The following is a 23,324-nucleotide window of genomic DNA, read 5'->3' on the forward strand; positions in this document are numbered from 1 at the left end:
GCAATGATTCAATTGGTTAATCAGGAAAAGATGCAATAAGTACAGAATTAAGAAATCAGCAATAAATAATTAAAGGAGACTAGACTACAAAAAAAAGAAAAATAATAACAGAACAGTATAACACATTCAAACTTCAATTTCAATGATTCAATATAAAAATATAAATATAAATATAAAAGAATTAAAGAATATGACATATGAGAACAACCTATAGTCCTATACAACATTAGATAATCAGCATTAATGAAGTTAACTGTTAACACTTAAAAGACACTTACCTCTTGGTATTAGTATCCTCTCCATTGCTCACACCGTTACACTCACACATAACAAAGTCAATATAAAAATTAATCATTTATTGTAATAAGCAAGTAAGGAATCAGATTTGAAAAGTATTTCAAAAAACAAGCTATATATTAAGAGTCAAAAAACAAAATCATATTCTTTAATTCTTTTATATATCAAAAAATGAGTCATAGACAATTTTCTACAAAACAAAATCATAGACAATTTTCTATATTAAAAACAAAAAGAGTCCAAGGTTGGAAGTTGAAGCTGTCTTGGTCTTCTTCCTCTTCTTCCTCTTCTTCATCTTCCAATTGAAGCTGTCTTGGTCTTTTTCCATTAGATTTTGTTGCTCTTGCTTGGGAAGTTGAAACTCTAGACCTTGTATACCTTAGTGGCTCTTCAACTCCAGAAGCACGAGCAACATCTCCCCATGTTAGTGTATCATCATCAAATACCAAATCAGCTTCTGCACCATCCTCATCACATCCTACCTCCCCCATTAACCATTCATTGCTCTCATTTATATCTTTTAATGAAATGGGGTCATTTCTACATAAGTCAAAACTTTCTTTAAGCATCTGGTTGAACTTAACAAATACCAAGTCGGTCCAACCGATTTCTTTTCTTAGTATGAATCTTTAATTCAAAAAAGAAAAAAAATAAATAAGTGTAAATTTAAGATAGTTTATCCAAAAAAATGGAAGTATTTGAGTGTAGTAGTTTGGCATACATGCTCAAATACGCTCCAATTTCGCTCACACCCCGATGCACTACATGTCAAACTTAGAACTTCCACTGCAATCTTTTGTAGATTCGGGGTAGAAGCACCAAATATGGTCCACCAATCAACTAAAAATTATAAATATTAATGTATTAGGCAAACTAAAAATATTAAGATAATCAAATATTGTAATTATTAAATCAATGTTATTTACCTGGTGCTTTAGTCTTCCTCTAGGAAATAGTCATATCAAAACCAAAAATGCCTTCTGCATTCTTGTACTTGGATATTTCATCAGTGATTACACTTCTCTTGTTCTTGTCCTTCTCAAGCATCTCAATTACTTTAAAAAGCCCCGTCATAACCTCTTCATCTGTTTAATTCTCTCTTGATCATCATAATAAAATTGGGGGTTTAAAAAGTAACCAACTGCATGCAATGGTTGGTGGAGTTGGCATTCCCACCTCTTATCAATAATTTCAAAAATTTCTTCATATTTTTCTTTCCTTCCACCAAATGCCTTGTCAATGGTCTCCTTTGCTCGATCCATAGCCTCATAAATATAACCCATGGAAGGTTTGTTTTCACAATCCACCGACCTTAGTATACTAACAAGATTGCCACACACTTTAAGAGTAAAGATGACATTAGTCCAAAATGTGGGCATCATGACTGTATCCCCTATTCTTTTCCCTTTTGATTCTTTTATCCATTTGTTATCACTCCATTCCTTTGAGTTGAATAAATCTCTCAAATTCTTTTTTTGTTTGTATATACTCTGCAATGCGAGGAAGGAACTAGTAAAACGGGTTTTTTCTGGCCTAATCAATTCTCTCTGATTTGTGAACTTCCTCATCAAGTTCAATAAACCCGGATGGTTATAGATATAACCAGTATGTGCAATTGCCCTCTCAATTGTTCTCTTCACAGTAGGCAACTTCCCAATGTCTTCCAATATCAAGTCCAAACAATGGGCAGCACGATGTCCGTGTTAGATGAGGATGCTTTGCCATCAAAAACTTCCCTAATAATACAAGAAAACAATTCAATAAATAAGAATTAAGAAATGTGACTTTAACATGTCAAAAGACTAAAGTTAAATAGAAATAATTAATAACAAAGTATAAAACTCACCGGCTAGGACAAAATTTGATGCATTGTCAGTAATAACTTGGAGAACATTGTTCTCACCAGTCCTCTCCACCATCTTGTCAAGCAATATAAACAACCTCTTAGCTGTCTTTACTTCACTTGAAGCATCAATGCTCTCTATAAACATTGTCCCCGCATGGCTATGGACCAAAAAATTTATGAGGGTTCTATCCTTTCTATCTGTCCACCCATCAGACATAAGAGAGCAGCCCCATTTTTCCCAAGACTCCTTATGGTGCTGAAGCATTGTTTTTGTATAATCAACCTCCTTCAAGAAAGGAACTTGCAACTCATAGTAACTTGGGATTTTTAATCCCGGACCAAATTGCCTTATTGCCTCTACCATTGCTTTAAAACTTTTCAAGTGTACGGTATTCAAGGGAATACCAGCTTGATAAAACCACCTAGCAATGTGTATGCATACTTGATCTCTCCCTTCTTTATTATACACATCACTAATAGTGGTTTGCTTCATCTTTTTCTGTTCTCTTCTCAAATTCACAATTTCTTTTGGGCTTGGAGTAGGAAAAAATTTATCCAAAGGCCCCTTTTGCCTTCTTATGGGGGCTGTTTAGAACTTCTTTTTGAACCGGAAGCAGAAGGAATGTGATAACCACCGCCAACACCAAGAATTTCCACCTTGTCCCCCATCTCATCCTCATCTTCAATTATGTTTTCAAAATCATCAAAATCAGGAATTCTGCTCTCTTCACTTCTAACTATGTCCTCTTTCATTGATTTTTTTCTATGCATGTATGCTAATATCTCTTCTTTCACCTCTTTCGGGCATTTAGGACAGACTTTTACATTTCAAAATCCCTCCATTTGTCACTTTGCCACAAAATTTGCAAGTGACAGAATTTGTATTCTTAGCATCTTGCAAATAGCAATATTTCCAGCCCGGGTCTTTCCTATTGCATTATTGAGTATTGCCGGACTTATCTCCCATCTCTTTACTCGGTTGGCAAAATTTCCTATTGACAAATAACAAATTACAATTTGCAACTATCAATACTCGTATTTGTGAACCTATCTTTGAAAATAAACAAACTATTCTAGTTCTACTTGATAATAACATAAATAAATAAACTATATCCTATTTAATAATGAAAAAACTGTTTTTTTTTTAACTCACTAAGAAGCAAGCATGCAATTCTGCAAGTATTCAAGACTTGCAAGTATGCAAGTCTTTGACTCTTTGTATAAACTATAAAGAAGAACGGGCAGTAATGGCAGTTTTAAACAATGGGGTGGACTGTGGAGCCCCAATTTTAATGAGAAAAACTGAAAACTAATCGGGTGGATCCCCTGTTTTTATGATAAAACTGAAAAGCAGTATGAAAAAAAAATGGGGTGGATCCCCTGTTTTCATGATAACAACTGAAAAACAATGGGGCAGAGCCCCTGCTTTAATGTAAAAAAAAGGGGCGAATCCCCTGTTTTTATGACAAAAACAGAAAAAACAAATGGGGCATAGCCCCTATTTTTGTGCAAGAAACAAGACTGCAAGAAAGAAGAAAGAAGAAGAAGAAGAAGAAAGAAGAAGAGTGAGAAAACTGAAGAAGGCGGAGCCCCTGTTTTGCTGAGAAAACCGAAGAAGAAGAAGAAGGAAGAGGGCGGAGCCCCTGTTTTGCTGTGTAAACTGAAGAAGAAGAAGAAAGAAGAAAGAAGAGGGTGTAGCCCCTGTTTTGCTGAGAAAACCGAAGAAGAAGAAGAAGAAGGAAGAGGGCGGAGCCCCTGTTTTGCTGAGAAAACTGAAGAAGAAGAAGAAGAAGAAGAAGAAGAGGGTGGAGCCCCTGCTTTGCTGAAAAAACTGTAGAAGAAGAAGAAGGGCAGAGCCCTGTTTTACTGAGAAAAATCGAAAACAATAAAAGGCCCCTGTTTTATTGAGAAAAATCGAAAAAAAATAAAAGGGCGGAGCCCCTATTTTACTGAGAAAAATCGAAAACAATAACAGGCCCCTGTTTTACTGAGAAAAATCGAAAAAAAAAATAAAAGGGCAGAGCCCCTGTTTAACTGAGAAAAATCGAAAAAAAAAATAAAAGGGCGGAGACGCTGTTTTACTGAGAAAAATCGAAAAAAAAATAAAAGGGGCGGAGCCCCTGTTTTTATGCATGTATTGTATGAAGAAGAAGGAGAGGCTGAAGAAGGAGAAACATAGGGCGGAGCCCCAGTTTCAGCCTGGACTGCTAACTGCCACAGGAAGAAGAACAAAAAATAAATAAATAAATGACATACCTCTGGTTTGAATGAGCTTTGTTCGATTCAGGAATCAGGCTTGGATTGGAACTGGACGAACTTGAGCTTGATGAACTTCAACTTCCTCTGGTTTGTCTTCTGAAGTCTAACTTTTGGACGAAGGAAGCCTTCCCTCCAAATTTTCTTTTTTTTTTTTTTTCTTTTGGTAGTTTTGGTAAAGGGCTGTCAATTCAACTTCCTTTTTTTGTAAGTTTCCTATTTTGTGTTTTTTTTTTTTTAATATTATTTTGAATCCTATTTTAACTCGGATTGTGTATATCATACAGACGCTCGCTTGGGCCGCCTATCACCTGGCCTGAGGCACACGCCTAGGCGCAAAGGTGAGCGCCTGTTCAAGTCTTATGCGCCTTGGCCTTGGCGAGGTGCTTAGCCTGGAACGTGCCTCGCCTCTGCGCCTAGGCGCGCCTGAGGTGTGCCTTTTAAAACACTGATCATACCTAAGTGTTGATTGAAGTCCAAAAGACATCAACATGAATAGTTTTTTTCATCTTGGTGCTCAGATTGTTCCTATATTTTAAATCTTGTGGGGGATTGTTGGATTTATGCTTTTTGGAGGGAAGAATCGAAATATATAAATCTTTCTCTCCCTCTCTTTTTGGAAAAGTTTTATCTTTCTTGATTTATCAAAAAATAAGTTGTCTTTCTTGCTTTTGTTTTTTCTGTAATTTGTCATTTTCTCTCTTGTCCTAGCCTCTTTTAAGCATGTGGAAGCACCTTGTCTCACATTGCTTAGGAAAAGAGGTGGAGCTTGTCTTATAAGATAACTTGCTATCCCTATGGCTAGGGACCCATTAGAGGAGAATACACTCTACATTCTATTCACATGCTTGTGAGGCGTTGTGGGTGCTTTTCACACACATGTGTGCTGAGCTGGGTCAGCCCAGGTTGGGTTGAGGCATGGGTGTGGGTGTGTACATGTATCACACCATATTTAATTAGTTTAATTCGGTTTAACTGTTTTTAACCATTTCTTGTTTTATTTAAACGACTCTTTGTATTAAATATTGTGTTATCTTCTTCCTTGTGTCCTTGTCTCCTTGTGTCTCTTCAAGTAGGTGGCTTGTACACTGTTCAGGAGAGACACATCTCTCTTTTACAGCATTTCAATGCCCATTTGGGTAGCTGTAAACCGTCTATAAATAGAGAGTTGGTCAACCCAGTGGTATAGACAACAACTACTGTAAGTGAATGCAAGTTTACCAGAACCCTGTGGGTTGTTTCATCTTAGAAACTGATTTGCAAAGATCCGGTTGCCTCATAGGGGGAAATTACGGTTTTAAGGAGTGTAGCCAAGTGGCATGACTCAGCCCATTACATATTATTTGCAAACTTTAACTTCTTGTTTCACAGTTCACAGTCAACTACAGAAGTGTTTTCACGCCACTTCTTGTTTTGCAGTCTGCAGTTCACAGTTCACAGTCAACTTTTTGTACTGTTCCGCACCTTCTACAGGTTCGGGAGGCACCAAAAGATAAGATCTATTCTCCCCCATTTTTTAAACCCCAAAGTTAACTCCAGGTGGAGGGGCGGCCATCTTAAAATTTTATTGAAGTTCCATTCTCCCCTTTCAATACTACATTCACAACAAATAATTTAGTTCAGTTGAGTTGAGGTAACATAAAACACATTAGTTCCATGCCCCACCCATAGAATAACCAATTTTTCTATGTACATACTACTCTATACTAATCACTTTATAAACATACATGCAAGCATAAAAAAGAAAAATAAAAAATTTGGATGTGACTCAATTTCAATTAATTCTAAGATTGCCAAGTAACCATTAACATAGCAGAATAGTATTTGATTTGTAATTTTGGTGAGTTCCCGCTCACCTCGGAAGCCTCTTCGAGGGATGGAGAGAAAAAGAGAAGGGATGGAAGGAATAAACTGGACTCAGGGAGAAGAAAATTAAAGGGGGAATAGTCATACCAAGTTGCCTTGCTAATCGGCAAGTGATGAAATTCAGGGTAGAGCCACTGTCAATCAAGATCATCATAGATCGGCCCACCAACCTTCTACTCGCATGGACTGAAGAGGGTTGAGGCCCATGACGGCGTGTAAGGAGATCTCGGCTCCAACAAGTTCAGGTTCATCTAAGATTAGTTCACAGTTTTCTACGTGTTCTGGGACGGTCCCTTCCGGTTCTTCCTCTGTCTGAAGGAGAAACACTCGCTAGACTTTGCACTTATGGCCCGGTCCAAACTTGTCATCACAATTGTAACAGAGGCCCTTCTCGCGTTGGGCCTGCATCTCAGCCCACGAGAGGCGTTTGAAGGGCACAGTGGGCCTGGGCAAAATGGGCTTCTGAGAATCCCCAACTTGTTTCATGGGTTGCTGTTCAGCCCGCTGGGGAACCCTCACATTCGGGTAGGATAGCTTGCTGGTTCTGCGCATACTATCGATCTTCTCTTCTTGCAGGCGAGCCATACCCACCGCCGCCATGACTGTCGCTGGTCGAAGAGCTCTCACTTCCAGGCAGATGTCTTCTTTGAGACCTCCCACAAAACACCCTACCAAGGCCTTCTCTGGCCACCCATGTACCCTGGTCGCCATTCTTTCGAACTCGAGCTGGTAGTCTGCTACCGTCCCCGTCTATTTTAGTCGAGTGAGGAGTTCGTCGTAATCCACGAACGCCATCGGCCCAAAACGGATGCACAGAGCTTTCGTGAACTCCGCCCAAGTTACCTAAGGATGGGTTTGTCGATACCACTAGAGCCAGAGAATAGCGTCTCCTTCTAGGTGAATGGAGGCGATGGCGACGCACTGGTGTGCAGGGGTTCATGGTACTCGAAGAATTTCTCTGCTCTGAAAATCCAAGGAATGGGATCTCCACCAGAGTAGTTGGGAAAATTGATTTTAGTGACCTTTCCGGCGGGGTAATTCCCAGTTCCTTGTCTACCGGAAGCAAAGGCGTCAGCCCCTACTGGATGACTGGTCTCGCCGGATTGTTGTTGAGAGGCGAGGTTAGAGATGACCACCTTGAGATCCCTGAGTTCGTTCAGTACCTGGTGGAACCCAATCTCAAGTTGGTCGACTTTATCTTCCATGGTAGAGGATCTTGTCTGCGGCATAGCTGGTCTGCGACTTGGCTCTGATACCAACTTGGTGAGTTTCCGCTCACCTCGGAAGCCTCTTCGAGGGAGGCTTGACCTCCTGAAACAAAAGATGGAGAGAAAAAGAGAAGGGAAGGAAGGAATAAACTGGACTCAGGGAGAAGAAAATTAAAGGAGAATCATTCATTGCTTTCATTATATGATGATGGCCTTATATAGCTGGCCTACAGGTGTAATATCAGAGGGAATATCCTCTGATTTCTGGGTAACTAACTCTGGTAGATAACATGGATGGAATATCCTCTGGCGGCAGAGTAACCAACTCTGAGTGTAACTAATTCTAGGGCTCTGTCGCCTGTCTTCTCTGTCTCCTTGTGAATGGTTGATGGGTGGTGGCCTGCTCTACTCCCCTAGTGGGTTCTGGAAGGAATGTTTGGGTCTCAACAGTTCCTCCCCCCTTAGCACTGACCTTGCCCTCAAGGTCTAGGTTGGGAAACCTCTCATTCAGCCTTAGATAAGGTTCCCAAGTGGCCTCTTCTGGAGGCAGTCCGGCCCATTCAACCTTGGCTTCTGGCACAACCTGCCCTCCTCGCCGAACCCATCGGAAATCCACAATCTTGATAGGCTCCGTGTAAATGTTCCCTTCCTCGGTAAATTGGGGTAAGTTGGGTGAGATAGGGGTATGATTCCCCACAACTTTCCTGAGAAGTGAGATGTGAAACACCGGGTGAAGCTTCGAGGTAGCAGGGAGGTCCAATCTGTAAGCAACAAGGCCCACTCTCTCCAGCACCTTATAGGGCCCATAATATCTGGGAGCTAGCTTGTGCCAAGCCCTTCTCATCACTGAGACCTGGTGGTAAGGTTGGAGCTTAAGGTAGACAAAATCACCTACCTGAAACTCTAGTGGGCGGTGGTGAGAGTCATAGTAGACCTTCATCCGTTGCTGGGCTTTAATCAAATTGGCCTTGAGCAGTCTAAGGATCTCGTCTCTTGCCAGTAGGCGAGTCTCTACTTCTGCCACCTTAGCCGACCCAAATTCATAAGGTAATATGGGAGGAGGTTCTCTACCATATAGAGCCTTGAAGGGTGTCATTCTTGCCGCTAACTGATAAGTCGTGTTGACCAGTATTCTGCCCACGGAAGCTAGTGGGCCCACTGTTTGGGCTTCTCCCCTATGAAGCATCTCAGGTAGGCTTCTAAGCACCGATTAAGAACTTCAGTCTGTCCATCTGTCTGGGGGTGGTAACTTGTGGATGGGTGCAGTTGGGTTCCTTGCAATCGGAAGTATTCCTTCCAGAATGAACTCAGGAAGGCAAGGTCACGGTCCGAGACAATGGATCTTGGTGTCCCATGCAATTTTGCGACGTCCCGTATGAAGATATCAGCCACCGTTGCTGTGGTGTAAGGGTGAGGCAGGGCAGAGAAATGGCTATACTTGGTGAGACGGTCAACTACTACCATGATAGCCTCCTTCCCTAAAGAACGGGGAAGTCCGGTGATGAAGTCCATGGAGAGGTCTTCCCATACTTGCTCTGGAATCTTGAGGGGTTGTAGAAGGCCCACGGGAGACTGTGAGGAGTATTTCTGTTGTTGACAGGTTTGGCATTCGGATACATAGTGTAACACATCCTTGCGCATTCCTACCCAATGGTAGTGGCTGCTGAGCCTCTTTAGAGTCCTTAGCACTCCTGAATGTCCCCCCAAAGTGGAATCATGAAACAACTTCAATAGTTCAGTTTTGTGGCTGGAATTTGGAGCAATCACGAACCTGCCCTTAAATAAGAGGTCTGGTCCTACAATTTGGTAACCTACAACTTGGGAAGGGTCCTGCCTCAATTTTTCCCTAATGTCCTGTAGCTGTGGGTCAGACCTTGCCTCTTGCCGTATGGCTTCAAACAAGGGAAAACTGGGCTGAGAGTAGGTTAGTTGGGCCAGCTCCTCTACCCGCGATAAGGCATCAGCTACCCTATTGGCGGGCCCAGGTTTATACTCTATTCGGTAGTCGAAGCCCATCAGTTTACTAAGCCACTTTTGCTGCTCTGGGGTGTGCACTCTTTGTTCTGCTATATACTTCAGACTTCGTTGGTCTGATCTTATGTTAAATTGGCGTCCCAATAGGTATGTACGCCATTTCTGGACTGCCTACCACTGCCATCATCTCCTTGACATAAGTGGACTGGTTCTGGTGAGCGGCTGATAGGGCCTTGCTGAAGTAAGCAATGGGCTGTCCCTTTTGCATCAGGACGGCCCCTACCCCTGCACTTGAGGCATCACACTCTATCTCAAAGGGCTGGGTGAAGTCCGGAAGAGTAAGGACTGGAGGGCTCGAAACTGCTGTCTTCAAGTCTTCAAAGGCCCATTGGGCCTCATCAGCCCAGCTGAAAGAATCCTTCTTCAACAGACGCGTTAGAGGGGCAGCCATGAGCCCATACCCCTTAATGAAGCGCCTATAATACCCGGTAAGCCTAAGGAAACCCCTGAGAGCCTTTACAATAGTGGGCTTGGGCCATTTTTGGATGGCATCTATCTTTACTGGGTCTGCCATGACCCGCCCTGCTGCAACCACATGGCCTAAGTATTGTATCTGTTTTTGTCCAAAAGAACACTTGGTCATTTTGGCATGTAACTGATGTTCCCTTAGAGTGGTGAGGGTAAGTTTCAGATGTTCCATATGGGTGTCTCAATCCTTGTTGTAAACCAGAATGTCATCGAAGAATACTAAAATAAATTGCCTTAAGAATGGCCTGAAAATGTCTTTCATGAGGGCCTAGAAGGTGGAGGGGGCGTTTGTGAGTCCAAACGGCATAACCAGAAACTCATAATGGCCATCATGGGTTCTGAAGGCTGTCTTGTGGATGTCGGCCTGGTGAACCCGGATCTAATGATACTCGGATCGCAGGTCAAGTTTGGAGAACACCTGTGCTTCTCCTAACTCGTCTAGCAATTCATCAATGAGGTGTATCGGGAACTTGTCCTTCACTGTAATCTGATTTAGGGCCCAATAATCTACACAAAACCGCCAACTACCATCCTTCTTTTTACTAGGAATACAGGGGATGAAAATGGGTTGGTGCTGATCTGTATATGCCCCTTGTTCATTAGCTCTCTTACCGCCTTCTCAATTTCTAGCTTCTGGAAATAGGGGTATCTATATGGCCTCACATTGGCCGGTTTAGAATTTGGTAAGAGGGGTATCTGATGGTCATGGGCCCGGGGTGGAGGTAATTGGCTTGGTTCCTTGAACACATCACCAAACTAATCTACACAAAACCGCCAACTACCATCCTTCTTTTTTACTAGGAGTACAGGGGATGAAAATGGGTTGGTGCTGGTCTGTATATGCCCCTTGTTCATTAGCTCTCTTACTGCCTTCTCAATTTCTAGCTTCTGGAAATAGGGGTATCTATATGGCCTCACATTGGCCGGTTTAGAATCTGGTAAGAGGGGTATCTGATGGTCATGGGCCCGGGGTGGAGGTAATTGGCTTGGTTCCTTGAACACATCACCAAACTGATCGAGTATCGATTGTAGTGCCTCGTGTTGGGCTTCCGTGGGTTGGTCACAGCCTTGATTGTTTAAAGTTGGAACTGTGTGCTGCATGCCTAAGTGCATAAATAAGGGCTGTCCAGTATCCTTGGAGGCCCGTAACATGGAAGCTACAGTATCACCTTGGGGACTCGGAGGCTGCACCCCTTGTAGATGGCAAGTCTGACCATCCTGATAAAAGTCCATTGTCATTTTGGCCCAATCACAAAGTGCAGGCCCTAGGCCACGTAACCAATGAATTCCCAGAATAATATCAGCCCCTGAGAAATCCAATGGGTGGGGATCTACCACGAAATAATGGCCTTGTATAAGGATCTTTTCCTTCTTGCACATTCCATCACATAACATCTGACTTCCATTAGCCACATAGATCGAAAAGAGTGGAGTGGGTTGTATAGTCATACCTAGTTGCCTTGCTAATCGGCAAGTGATGAAATTCAGGGTAGAGCCACTGTCAATCAAGATCATCACAGATCGGCCCACCAACCTTCTACTCGCGTGGACTGAAGAGGGTTGAGGCCCATGAGGGTGTGTAAGGAGATCTCGGCTCCAACAAGTTCAGGTTCATCTAAGATCAGTTCACAGTTTTCTACGTGTTCTGGGACGGTCCCTTCCGGTTCTTCCTCTGTCTGAAGGAGAAACACTCGCTAGACTTTGCACTTATGGCCCGGTCCAAACTTGTCATCACAATTGTAACAGAGGCCCTTCTCGCGTCGGGCCTGCATCTCAGCCCACGAGAGGCGTTTGAAGGGCACAGTGGGCCTGGGCAAAATGGGCTTCTGAGAATCCCCAACTTGTTTCATGGGTTGCTGTTCAGCTCGCTGGGGAACCCTCACATTCGGGTAGGATAGCTTGCTGGTTCTGCGCATACTATCGATCTTCTCTTCTTGCAGGCGAGCCATACCCACCGCCGCCATGACTGTCGCTGGTCGAAGAGCTCTCACTTCCAGGCGGATGTCTTCTCTGAGACCTCCCACAAAACACCCTACCAAGGCCTTCTCTGGCCACCCATGTACCTTGGTCGCCATTCTTTCGAACTCGAGCTGGTAGTCTGCTACCGTCCCCGTCTATTTTAGTCGAGTGAGGAGTTCGTCGTAATCCACGAACGCCATCGGCCCAAAACGGATGCACAGAGCTTTCGTGAACTCCGCCCAAGTTACCTGAGGATGGGTTTGTCGATACCACTGGAGCCAGAGAATAGCGTCTCCTTCTAGGTGAATGGAGGCGATGGCGACGCACTGGTGTGCAGGGGTTCATGGTACTCGAAGAATCTCTTTGCTCTGAAAATCCAAGGAATGGGATCTCCACCAGAGTAGTTGGGAAAATTGATTTTAGTGACCTTTCCGGCGGGGTAATTCCCAGTTCCTTGTCTACCGGAAGCAAAGGCGTCAGCCCCTGCTGGATGACTGGTCTCGCCGGACTGTTGTTGAGAGGCGAGGTTAGAGATGACTACCTTGAGATCCTTGAGTTCGTTCAGTACCTGGTGGAACCCAATCTCAAGTTGGTCGACTCTATCTTCCATGGTAGAGGATCTTGTCTGCGGCATAGCTGGTCTGTGACTTGGCTCTGATACCAACTTGGTGAGTTTCCGCTCACCTCGGAAGCCTCTTCGAGGGAGGCTTGACCTCCTGAAACAGAAGATAGAGAGAAAAAGAGAAGGGAAGGAGGGAATAAACTGGACTCGGAGAAGAAAATTAAAGGAGAATCATTCATTGCTTTCATTATATGATGATGGCCTTATATAGCTGGCCTACAGGTGTAATATCAGAGGGAATATCCTCTGATTTCTGGGTAACTAACTCTGGCAGATAACATGGATGGAATATCCTCTGGCGGCAGAGTAACCAACTCTGAGTGTAACTAATTCTGGGGCTCTGTCGCCTGTCTTCTCTGTCTCCTTGTGAATGGCTGATGGGTGGTGGCCTGCTCTACTCCCCTAGTGGGTTCTGGAAGGAGTGTTTGTGTCTCAACAAATTTGGTTAAATATATGAATCTGAAGTCTACTCAGATTTTGATAAGATGCTAATTTTGGATCTGTATCCCTCTGAAACTGGATATGTCATTGGTACTGCTAGTTCTGCTAGATGATCACATGACCTTGGGCGTTGGGAAATGGTGCTTGAGAACATGCATTATGACATTTTATGATCACAAGAACGTTACTGCAGATAGTAAATTTTATGTGTTTTGTTAGCAAAAGGAAAGTTTATTTCGACTTCATATTATCCCTTTTGTTAAGATACAGACTTTACCATTCACAATAACATTATGTAGGTCTAACTTGTACTAACATATGCATCTTAATTGAAAGTATTGCAATATGGAGATTGTCAATATGATGTATAAGACTTAACCTTTCCCTATGTTGCTACCATTATTGTTATTGTAAAGATGACAAATAGACTGGATAGTTATTTTCATCTCAATAGAGTGAACTTTGTTTTTAGGGAACATAATAGGTTTATACCGTATTACCATTCACAATAACAATATGTAGGTCTAACTTACACTAACACACACATCTTAATTGAAAGTATTGGAAATCATAACAATATGAATTGTAAGAATTAACCTTTTCTTTTTCTATAGCCATCATTATTTTTACTGTACAGATGATATATAGACTGGATAGTTAGGATTATCATCTCATCAAAGTGAACTTTGTTTTTAGGGAACGTAGTAGGCTTATACCATATGGTGGTAGTCCACAACTAGACTGCAAGTCTGCTCTATGTTGAATGCGTCTTGCTATTTCTCCGGTCTTTATGTAACTTTGAATATATTGTGTGCATGGCTTCTCAATCTTCTTTCATTTTGTTTTTCTTTTATTTTGTTTTTTCTGTTTACAGGTATCTGAATCTTAGTTTTTGCTTTATTCAGGTTGATGTGGATATTGCGACTCACATAAATGTCTATGATGATGGTCCAAATAGGAGGTATAGATGTTACATTTCCTCTCTCAATAGGCTGGGTTGGGCTGGACTTATCCCCCGAATGATCACAAATATGAATTAAACCTAGAAGACCAGGCTGTCCCAGTAAATTTTATCTTAGCCAGACATCTAATTAGTCCTTTGTGTAAAGCAGTTCATCCACTTTTAGCTTGACTTACAAAGTGAAAGCTAGAGCTTTTCACCTTTAGCCTTGAAGATTATTAAATGAGTCTCACTGATCAAGTTTTATATGCAAGATACAGAGCTCAGAAAACATGGAGGTTGATGTAAATTGTTATCCTTGCCTGCAGCATGCTTTATGTGGAAGCTGCTGATCGCCCCGGATTACTGGTTGATCTTGTCAAAATTATTACAGACATAAATATTTCAGTTGAATCTGGAGAATTTGACACTGAGGTAGTAATACTAATAACAGCATAGTATAAGAAAATTAAAATCCGTTTGCCTTTCTTTTGCATATGCATTATTAGTTTGAGACTGTGCACCAGGATCTTACCCTTAGTTCTTTTGCATTTAGGGGCTCTTGGCCAAAGCAAAGTTTTATGTCAGCTACAAGGGCAAAGCCATCATCAAGCCCCTCCAACAGGTAATAGCTAGGAAGTTCCTTACGTGCTCATCAATAGCATATCAATGTATAATATAAATTAATTTCAAATGAACTGCACAGGTTCTTGCCAATAGCTTGCGGTATTACTTGAGACGGCCAACCACTGAGGAGGCGAGTTTTTGAGCCATCTAGTGGAAGTCCATTTTAATTTTAAGATCATATGCTCCATGATCAGCTTTTCCTGCATTGGATAAGTAACTGACGATAGTTGTTTAATGTTCCCTGCATAGTTTCTTTCATTTCTCCTCATGAATAGGTCTATAGAAATCAAACACAACTTTAGTATTTTATCACAACAATATGTTGTAACATTATAACTATTCAATATAAATGTTTTACAATCTTATTGATTAAACAAATACTTTTATAGGTGGTTCAGTGCTAGTTACTCTTTTTTTTCTTCTAATTTTCCTTCCCTCCAATTTGGATTCAGAGGAATTTGAAACGAACTATTTGCATAACTAGAACCTTGGACTGAATTTTTGTTGAGGTTCAATTATGGCAGATTAAACAAACATTTTTTATTAGGTTTATATTGGTTTTTTCTACCCTTTGATATATGATCCGAGTTGATGAGATGTTGATCTAGGCATCATGAACGATTAGTTGCATAACTAGTTAAAAGTGTTCCTTTGAAATAAATGATCCAAGTTGACACTGAACTTGAGGTACCAAAGTTGTCTGCCACCCTTTTGGATCCCATCCAATTAACCAGAAAAGTTTTGTAGTGTATAATGCAAAATGGCAGATGGTACGTAAAGAACCACTCCTGAACGACATTCCTTCATCAATTTAGGGATACTGTTCTGAAGAATCGTGGTTTCTCTTAACATCCTAGCCCATTTGCCTTGATTGACTAAATGGTTCTTCTTACTTCTTCTTGGTAAGTAAACAAAATGATTCTTCAGTCTACCCAGACAAGGAGATGAAGCCTATTACAACTGACACTTTTGGTTGACGTTATTGTCTTGTTGAATAGAAACCAGAAAAATGTTAGTCTCATCGATTGAGTAAAATTACTGATAATTTTAAGAAAAAAATTAAGTGAAGGTGAATAGAAATCCTTGAAAATGGAGCTCTAGTTGTGGTTAAGGTCAATCAGGAAGCACCCAGAGAAGCTAACAAAAACCTTTCAAGGCATACTAGCTTGGACCCGTGTGATGCACGGGAAATTTGAAAGATTTAATAATTTTATTTCTATTAATTAATAATCAAATTTTGTTGTTAATTAACTAAAAGTATTCAAAGTTATTATTAATATTTAAAATTTTAATAGTTGTATTTTTCATTTAATGTTGATTTATAGAAACTAATTATTGTTAATTTAATATGAATAAATATTTTTTAATAAATTTAGTTTTATTAATAATTTGTAGTAATTTTAATAATTGTTATTCTTTTTATTATTTTTAAATGAAAATTTGATTAACTTTAAATAAATAAAAATAATTACAAAAGTTAACATTTTTATTAATTTCACTATTAATTAACAATTATATAGGAATGACAACGGGGTGGGTTCAGGGCGGGGCACCCCATCCTTGTCCTTGCTCCATAGTCAAGACACTCTACTCCATCCCCACCTCGTCCCTAGTGTCAAGCAGGTTCAGGGCAAGGCAACCATTCCCCAATATCAGGCGAATTTAGGGGCAAGGCACCCCACTCCTCATCAAGGATGGGGAATCCTCGTGCTTGGGGTTGCACATTTTCTGTTGATAAAGAGGCTATTAAAATTTTTATTTAATTATGGTCTAGTATAAAAAAATATATAGCATTTCTATATATATATATTAATATAAAATTTGTTATTTAAATATTATATAATAATATTTATCATATATGCATATATAACTTTCAAGTTGAACTTATTAGGGGTTATTTAACTTGAGCCCTATCTGCTAAAGCCATTATTGGACTCCAAAAGTTTGTTACCCAATTAGACATCGAATATGATTATCCCAGATAATGTGTGGGCATGGTGCATATATTAGCTAGACCTAATTCAAAAGAAAATAGTTGTTTGAGCCTGCAAATTTATAGATCTAATAGTTGCTTAAGTTATAAATGATTTGTTACTTTTTATTAATTATTAAATTACCGTATTTATTTAAAATACAATAATTTTTGGAAATTATCATATTTTCAGAAATATTGCAAATTTCTTGGCTAAAACTAACTAAATGTAATTTTTTGGTAATTAAATGTAATTTTCTATTGTTTATAACTTAAACTATAATTACTGTTAATTACAGTTTAAAAATAATTATTGTTAATTATATTTTTATTAATAGTTAAAACACATTATTTTTTTCATTATTATTCAGTAATTTTTGCAATAAAATACAATTGATTTAATTTTTTTAATTATTTTTAGTATTTTAATTAAGCTTTAGGTTTTTCAGAATTTTCGGATTTTTAATTAAATTTTGGTGTTCTTTATTATTATTTAGTAATTTTTGCATATGAGTATTTTTCAATAATTTTCATTATTTTCAGCATTTATTTTTGTATATTAGTCACTACAAAATTGATTTGCATTTGCTTTTAGTAAAAATAAATTAAATAACTAAACAAATACCATAGCTAATAAAAAATACAACTAATAATAATTGTCCATAATCTTTTTGAGTAGAACAAATCAATCAAGATAGAACAAGAAACATAGAGGGGATTATAAAATGTGGATCAGATTAATAATAAGTTTTCTAATCAACATTCAAAGACTTGTGCATCACCTCTTCTATCAGATAATCCCTAATTTTATTATCCTGATTTCTTTTTGATGATCATGTCTCTAGGGTCTGGAAAGCTTCCACTTGTATGGCTCACGATCACTGTCATCACTAGGCTATCCATCAACCTCAGTTTCTAATGTAAGAAGAAACTCTTCATCAAACTCCTCATTTTGGTTTGATGCAATTGGTAGTGTGGTGGAGATATCATTGTTGAGGCTGAGCCTACTAAGACTGATTCTCAGTGCCATCCTTTTTTCATGAGAATTGGGTATCCATGCAAAGAAGTTGCATCCGTCTTCTTTGATAGGTTTTGCAAAGATCCAAAACCTTTTTGCCTTTTGACCTCTTCTACTTAGATGCTCTGACTCTGCACACTCCCTTTCCATAAGGACATACTTTCAATTCGTCCTTGCAGAGAAATAATCCACAACCAATGTTATTATCACAATAGAAAGGGTAGGCGAAGTTACCATCTTTCATGATTTTCTGGCTTTCCATTTTGGCACTGAATAGACACATTCTCCTTGACCACACAAACAGACAATACTTACTTGTAAGGGTTTAGGTATTTTGTGTTTTACATCATTTATCTCAATTTTTCATATAGGTCCTGTTCGTTTTTCGGTAAGTTATTTATTCGGATAAATGCAGTTATCTGGGTAAGTTTTTCCTGACAAATACTTACCCGGGTAAATGTATTTACCCATGCTCTTTTATTTGTCATGTAAATAAGGCAATGACCATTTTAGCCATACAAATCCATTATTAAAAAGGGCATTTTTATCCCATTCAAGTGTTGGCAATTTTACCCCTAGGTGGGAAAGTTATTTACCCACCTAGGAGATGGGTATTACTTACCCGGGTAAGTGGTACTCAGGAAAATAAACTTTCCCTGATCCCCACATAAATCCGAAAAAAAAATGGGAATCTTGGTCAATGGAAACCAAAATCCCATTGACCAACTTTCCCCCCTCTCAAAATCCAAAAAAACAAACGCCATAAATTCTACCTAGCCGACTAGTATTCCAGTAGTGATTGATTTGTGTGGATGATAGATGACTGAAACTTACACGATTTACAACAGACTTTCTAAAAGAAATCTGATCCTTTAATGCATAAGCTACGTAACAGACTCTGTCACATATTTCTGGATTGTTATCCTCCTGACTGTAGCTACCCCACTTAGGATAGAGACCTTCAAGGGTTGGGAAGGCAGTGGTTTTCTCTATATTCTTTCTTAGAATGAAGTAGTTCTTCATTGTTTTCCACTACTTGTGGTTGACAAGATGATTCTCTGATTAAACGAAGGCATCAAAAGCTTAGATGAATCCTTTCTGGATTAGGGGTCCAGCAAAAGTAGCCACATCCTCCTTTAAACCTTGCTCTAGGGCATTGCCAGAAACACCTTCCCATATGTGTTCCTGAGCTTGGATTCTCATATCCTACAAGCTCCAATTCTGCATGGACACCAGTGGAGTTCATCTATTCATCACCAAAACTCACATTTCCTATTGAAATTTACAATGGGACAGTACATAAACCACCTTTCCTGCTCATTAATTTTTGTTAAAACGACAGATTCTTGCACCATAGGACATGATACTCTGATTCTTGGGTGGCTAGCCATTGAGACTTCCTATTACTTGGGATGTTTTTTCTACGAGGATGGTCATATTTATGGAATATTCGAACCTGGATCTTTGTTTCCTTTGGAATCTAAGACTTTTAACCTTTCCTTTGGTTTAGAATCCTAACATTAAAACCTGGTTACTTGAATTTCCCCTTTTATTTGTAATTTCAATTACTTGTAGTTGGCCTTAACAAAGGTGCCATCAAGATCTTAATGGTGTTTAACAAGCTAAACACTAAACCTGTTCAAATATTCTTTCTTTAGCACTGGAGTAGGTTTACAAGCAAGAGAAACTTCTTAATTGGCAAATGTATGCAATACATGCTCAAACTATCTCAGTTGTTAGGGTACTTACGTATACTCATCTTAATTAAAAGAATCCCAATAGATGGATGAGACTGTATAAGCTTATTAATGGCTTCTTAGCTTTGCTTACCCCTAACACTATTGAAGCTCAAGGATCTTCTCAACAAAATAACCCTACGTTAACTTGCTCTCTCTTAAAGAACAACTATATACAATATGTATAAGGAATGCATTTGTTTTTACAATATTCAAATTTCTTGCTTCTCCTTCCTTATTTTTTAAGTCAAGCTAAACTCTATTTTTTTTATATAATTTATAGAAGATTTAAGTGATTGTTTTCTAATTGTTGAGGAATTTTTCTTTCTTTGGTAATGATTCAAATTTCCTCCAACATATTAAAAGGCTTCCCAAAGACGACAGGTAGCCATTAGAACCTTTAAATGGTTAAATTTCTTTCAAGTAGTTGACTATCAATTTTATTAATCGACCACTTGACGAAGGGAAGAATCCTTTTTCTCTCTTGGTTGATTGGTTCCTCCTTATCAACTGACTGATAAGATTTGAACTTAGTTTGTCTGGGACAATCAATTCATCTTCTCAAATTGAGCATTTTGTGCATGCCTCAGTTGTCACAATTAGTTGACACATCTTTTTAGGGTAACCGACTGCTCTTTATGGACTTGGAATTTCATTCATCGACTATCACAATTAGTCACTTCATCTTTCTGTGGTAGTCAACTATTCTTCATAGTCATGATAAACTTGCTTGATAGGCAGCCCAACACCAAACCTTGAAGATTTTTGTTTAAGGTTTGGAAACTCTTCCATTGGCTTTCAATAAGTGTTTTCCTATACTTTTTAACTCTTATTTAAGCTAAAGAAAACTTAGAAACCATACCCATTAAAGCATATGGTTTCTAAGGTTGGTTAATTGAGTTTAATCTTGTAGAGCATCTATAGAATCCTTCATGTAATTGATTGCATAAGATCAATTTGAATATAACTTGATATAGTCTTGTCCTTGATGAGATGTCTTTGAGCAGCTTTAAAACCATTAAGTTCTTTAATAACCTTGATGCCTGAATTGTTTGGAGCTTCCTCAATTAGAGAGATGATGATGATGATGATGGTGTAGATGCTCTTTGAAACACAAGCAACCAACTTATTAGAGCTTCCACTTCATCTTTTATATTTTGTAGCATTCAAACTTTAATACTATTTTACTGTAGATAAATTTACTAAAGAATTATTGTACACTTAGATACACTATTAGTACTCTCAATGAGTTTATTATAATCAAAACACATAAGATCAACACAAATAGCCCTTTCCATGATAGATTTCAAAGCATGGTTTTCAAAACCTGACCGGACCGGAAAAACCAGAAACTGGTCACCTGACCGGTTCCGTTTTCCCCCAAAATGCTTTTTTCCCCAAAACCATTGATTTTGGTCAATAAACCGCTGAACCGGCCGGTTAACTGTTCAAACCATTCAAACTGTTTTGACTGTTTTTCAATTTTTTTTAATTTTTTTAATTTTTTTTGTCAAAACGGGCCGACCGTTCGAGTCAAACAGTCAGGCCGTTCAAACCAGTAACCGGACCCCTGAGCAGTTCGGTTTTAAAAACCATGTTTCAAAGTATCCCTTCTCCCAAAATAACCTTCTCTATAATTTGAACTTGAGATGTGTGTAGGCAGTGATACCATGTCATGTGCTTAACAATTCATCAAAAGCCTTATGGCTATTCAAATGTGTCAAACTAAGCACTTTTAACATTTAACACCATAAATATATATCTGTTATTGGGAAATAATAATAATATGATGTAATTATCAAGGTGAAAGGTGTGAAAAATTCACTTTCTAAAGTAGATTTTGCCTCCCACCCCACAGCACCCCTTGTTAGACGGCGATTTCTTCAGTTGTGAATGTGCACAACCTTCAAAATTCAATGGTCAAGGATGTCAAAATGGCTTGTTGGTTAAATTAGTAATAACACAATGGTATAGCGGTTTTGTAACTGCCAATTATAAACTGATCAAATTCGAATTTTCAGTCTTATTCTATGGGATGTTCATGTATCCTTCAATACAGCACTGATATCGTACCTGTAGACTAATACACACATAATTGGATATATACTTGCTAATAGAAGGCCATATTGTGCCTATATTGAGCAATACTTTGGATATGGATGACATACATAAATAATGTTGAGTTTTGGCCATTCACCCCATTCGACATATCTGTAACATTAAAACTGATTTGCATCAGAACCAACCGATATATATTGATAGTTTAAACCATGCAAATAGGGATGGCAATGTCTACCCTATTTGCTGGATACCTGGCACAATGGAATGGGTTTTTTTATTTGAAGGATGGACTAATTGTGACTAATTGGGTAGTCAGTCATAATTAGTAACGCATACAGGTATGGGTAAGGTATGGTATTAGACTAAACCTGATCCTCCACAATCTGTATGTTTTTGGAAAGTATATGAATTTGAATTTTACATATTTAGTGTTAAATTTAATAATATTTTGAATTTTCTGTGAGGAATAATTGATAGCTTATGTGCTTTTTTACATTAAATTTTGTTGTTTGTTCATGTTATGTTACTTATTTATTATTTATATAGAACAAGAAATAATAGAGAAATTAGATGTGAGTTGTAAATCCAACCCACCCTACCCTTGAATGCAAAGTGGGTAGGATCGGGGAGGGTTTTGCATATTCTCAAAATTCAACCCATTACAAGTTTTAAGGTGGGCATGGATTCGGAGGGTTAGGGAGACGGATAGGATTTAGAATTTACAATACCTTCTCTGAAGCTGCCCCTTTATCATCCCTACATGCAAACAGTTAAAGGCAACATGTATGATTTTTTTTTCAAAACAAAAACCACCGCATCAGCAAACATCTTTTCAAAAACAATTTCTTGCACGTTGAAGAATACTCCTTAAGGCTGTGTTTGGTTGAAGTGCAAATTTAAACCAGATACAAGATTTGCATCCAGTTGTGTTACATTTATTTGTTTGTAATTATGATTTGCACTCATACCTAATATAAAATTTAAAATTTCGTCTCCTTTGCATTCAGTAGCAGTGTAAATTTTGCATAATACAAAATTTTCACCATAACATCGTATATAGAGCATAAATAAACAAGAATTTACAATCAACCTATTTGCACTCCCATGCATTTATGCCAGTGCAAATGAAATTTTTACTGCAACCAAATACATCCCAAGTAAATGGGGATTCACTTCTGAGTTCTAACACTCAAGTAACTGTAATTCCAGATATGAGGGCCATGAGTCGTTGAGGGAGTGCATTTTAGCACCAATAATTTTACACATTTTATATGTTCACATGTAAATGACCAAATACAAACGGTGCAACCGTGCAACTGAGAGACGAAGATATCATGATCTTTTAAGTTCAAACCTCTACTTCCTCAACAGATCTTACTTTAACAGAAAATTCATAGATGTCATCATGTGTTCCAGTTGATTTATGTTTACACGATCTAGGTGGGATCAGCTCAGTGGTAAGTCTCAATGAGTGAAGGAAATTAAAGTACACTGTACACAACGATAAAGGAATAGAAAGAGTAATGGCAATGCTTTGCCTCCATGTTGAAGTGAATTTCAGCAGGTTTAAATTTCATAATTTGTCTAACTTTCGTTAGTTTATAATATCAATAAGGCCACTTACTACATATTCTTAAGCAAATTTTATTTTTATTGGATTGCCGATTAATGTTAAAAATTGATTATTAAAATTTTATATATTAAGAAATAAAATTAATAATTATATTAATTTTTGAAAATCAATACACATTTTATTTCTTTTATCAGTTGTTAATAATTACTAATTATGTCCTGATATCTCACTTATACAGAAGGCCTATTAAAATTGCCTTTTATGCTTTGCATTTCCAATAATACAGTGAACCTTAGTTCTCCAAATACACCCCCCCCCCCCCCCCCACCCACACACACACATGCACACAACAAAGAAACAGTGGCAAGAGACGATCCAACAAAAAAGAGATGCACAGGCA

General features: G+C 38.7%; 1 protein-coding gene across 2 annotated transcripts in view; it reads left to right on the plus strand.

The window, feature by feature from the left end:
• The window catches only part of ACR11 (uridylyltransferase-like protein), a 52,474-nt gene extending 37,532 nt beyond the window's left edge, over positions 1-14,942 (plus strand). The window contains exons 7-10 of one of the 2 annotated variants that reach the window (XM_010267114.2): positions 13,903-13,958; positions 14,267-14,372; positions 14,494-14,562; positions 14,644-14,942. In XM_010267114.2, coding sequence (XP_010265416.1) covers positions 13,903-13,958; positions 14,267-14,372; positions 14,494-14,562; positions 14,644-14,706 — 294 coding nt within the window. In that variant the 3' untranslated portion in view covers positions 14,707-14,942. Of the gene's footprint in view, positions 1-13,902; positions 13,959-14,266; positions 14,373-14,493; positions 14,563-14,643 lie in introns of those variants that run through there. The other variant, XR_016079438.1, reaches the window with a different exon arrangement.
• Positions 14,943-23,324: the final 8,382 nt, after the last annotated feature.

Source organism: Nelumbo nucifera, chromosome 8, assembly GCF_055504915.1.
Source record: "Nelumbo nucifera cultivar China Antique chromosome 8, China Antique-T2T, whole genome shotgun sequence".
Taxonomy (NCBI): domain Eukaryota; kingdom Viridiplantae; phylum Streptophyta; class Magnoliopsida; order Proteales; family Nelumbonaceae; genus Nelumbo; species Nelumbo nucifera.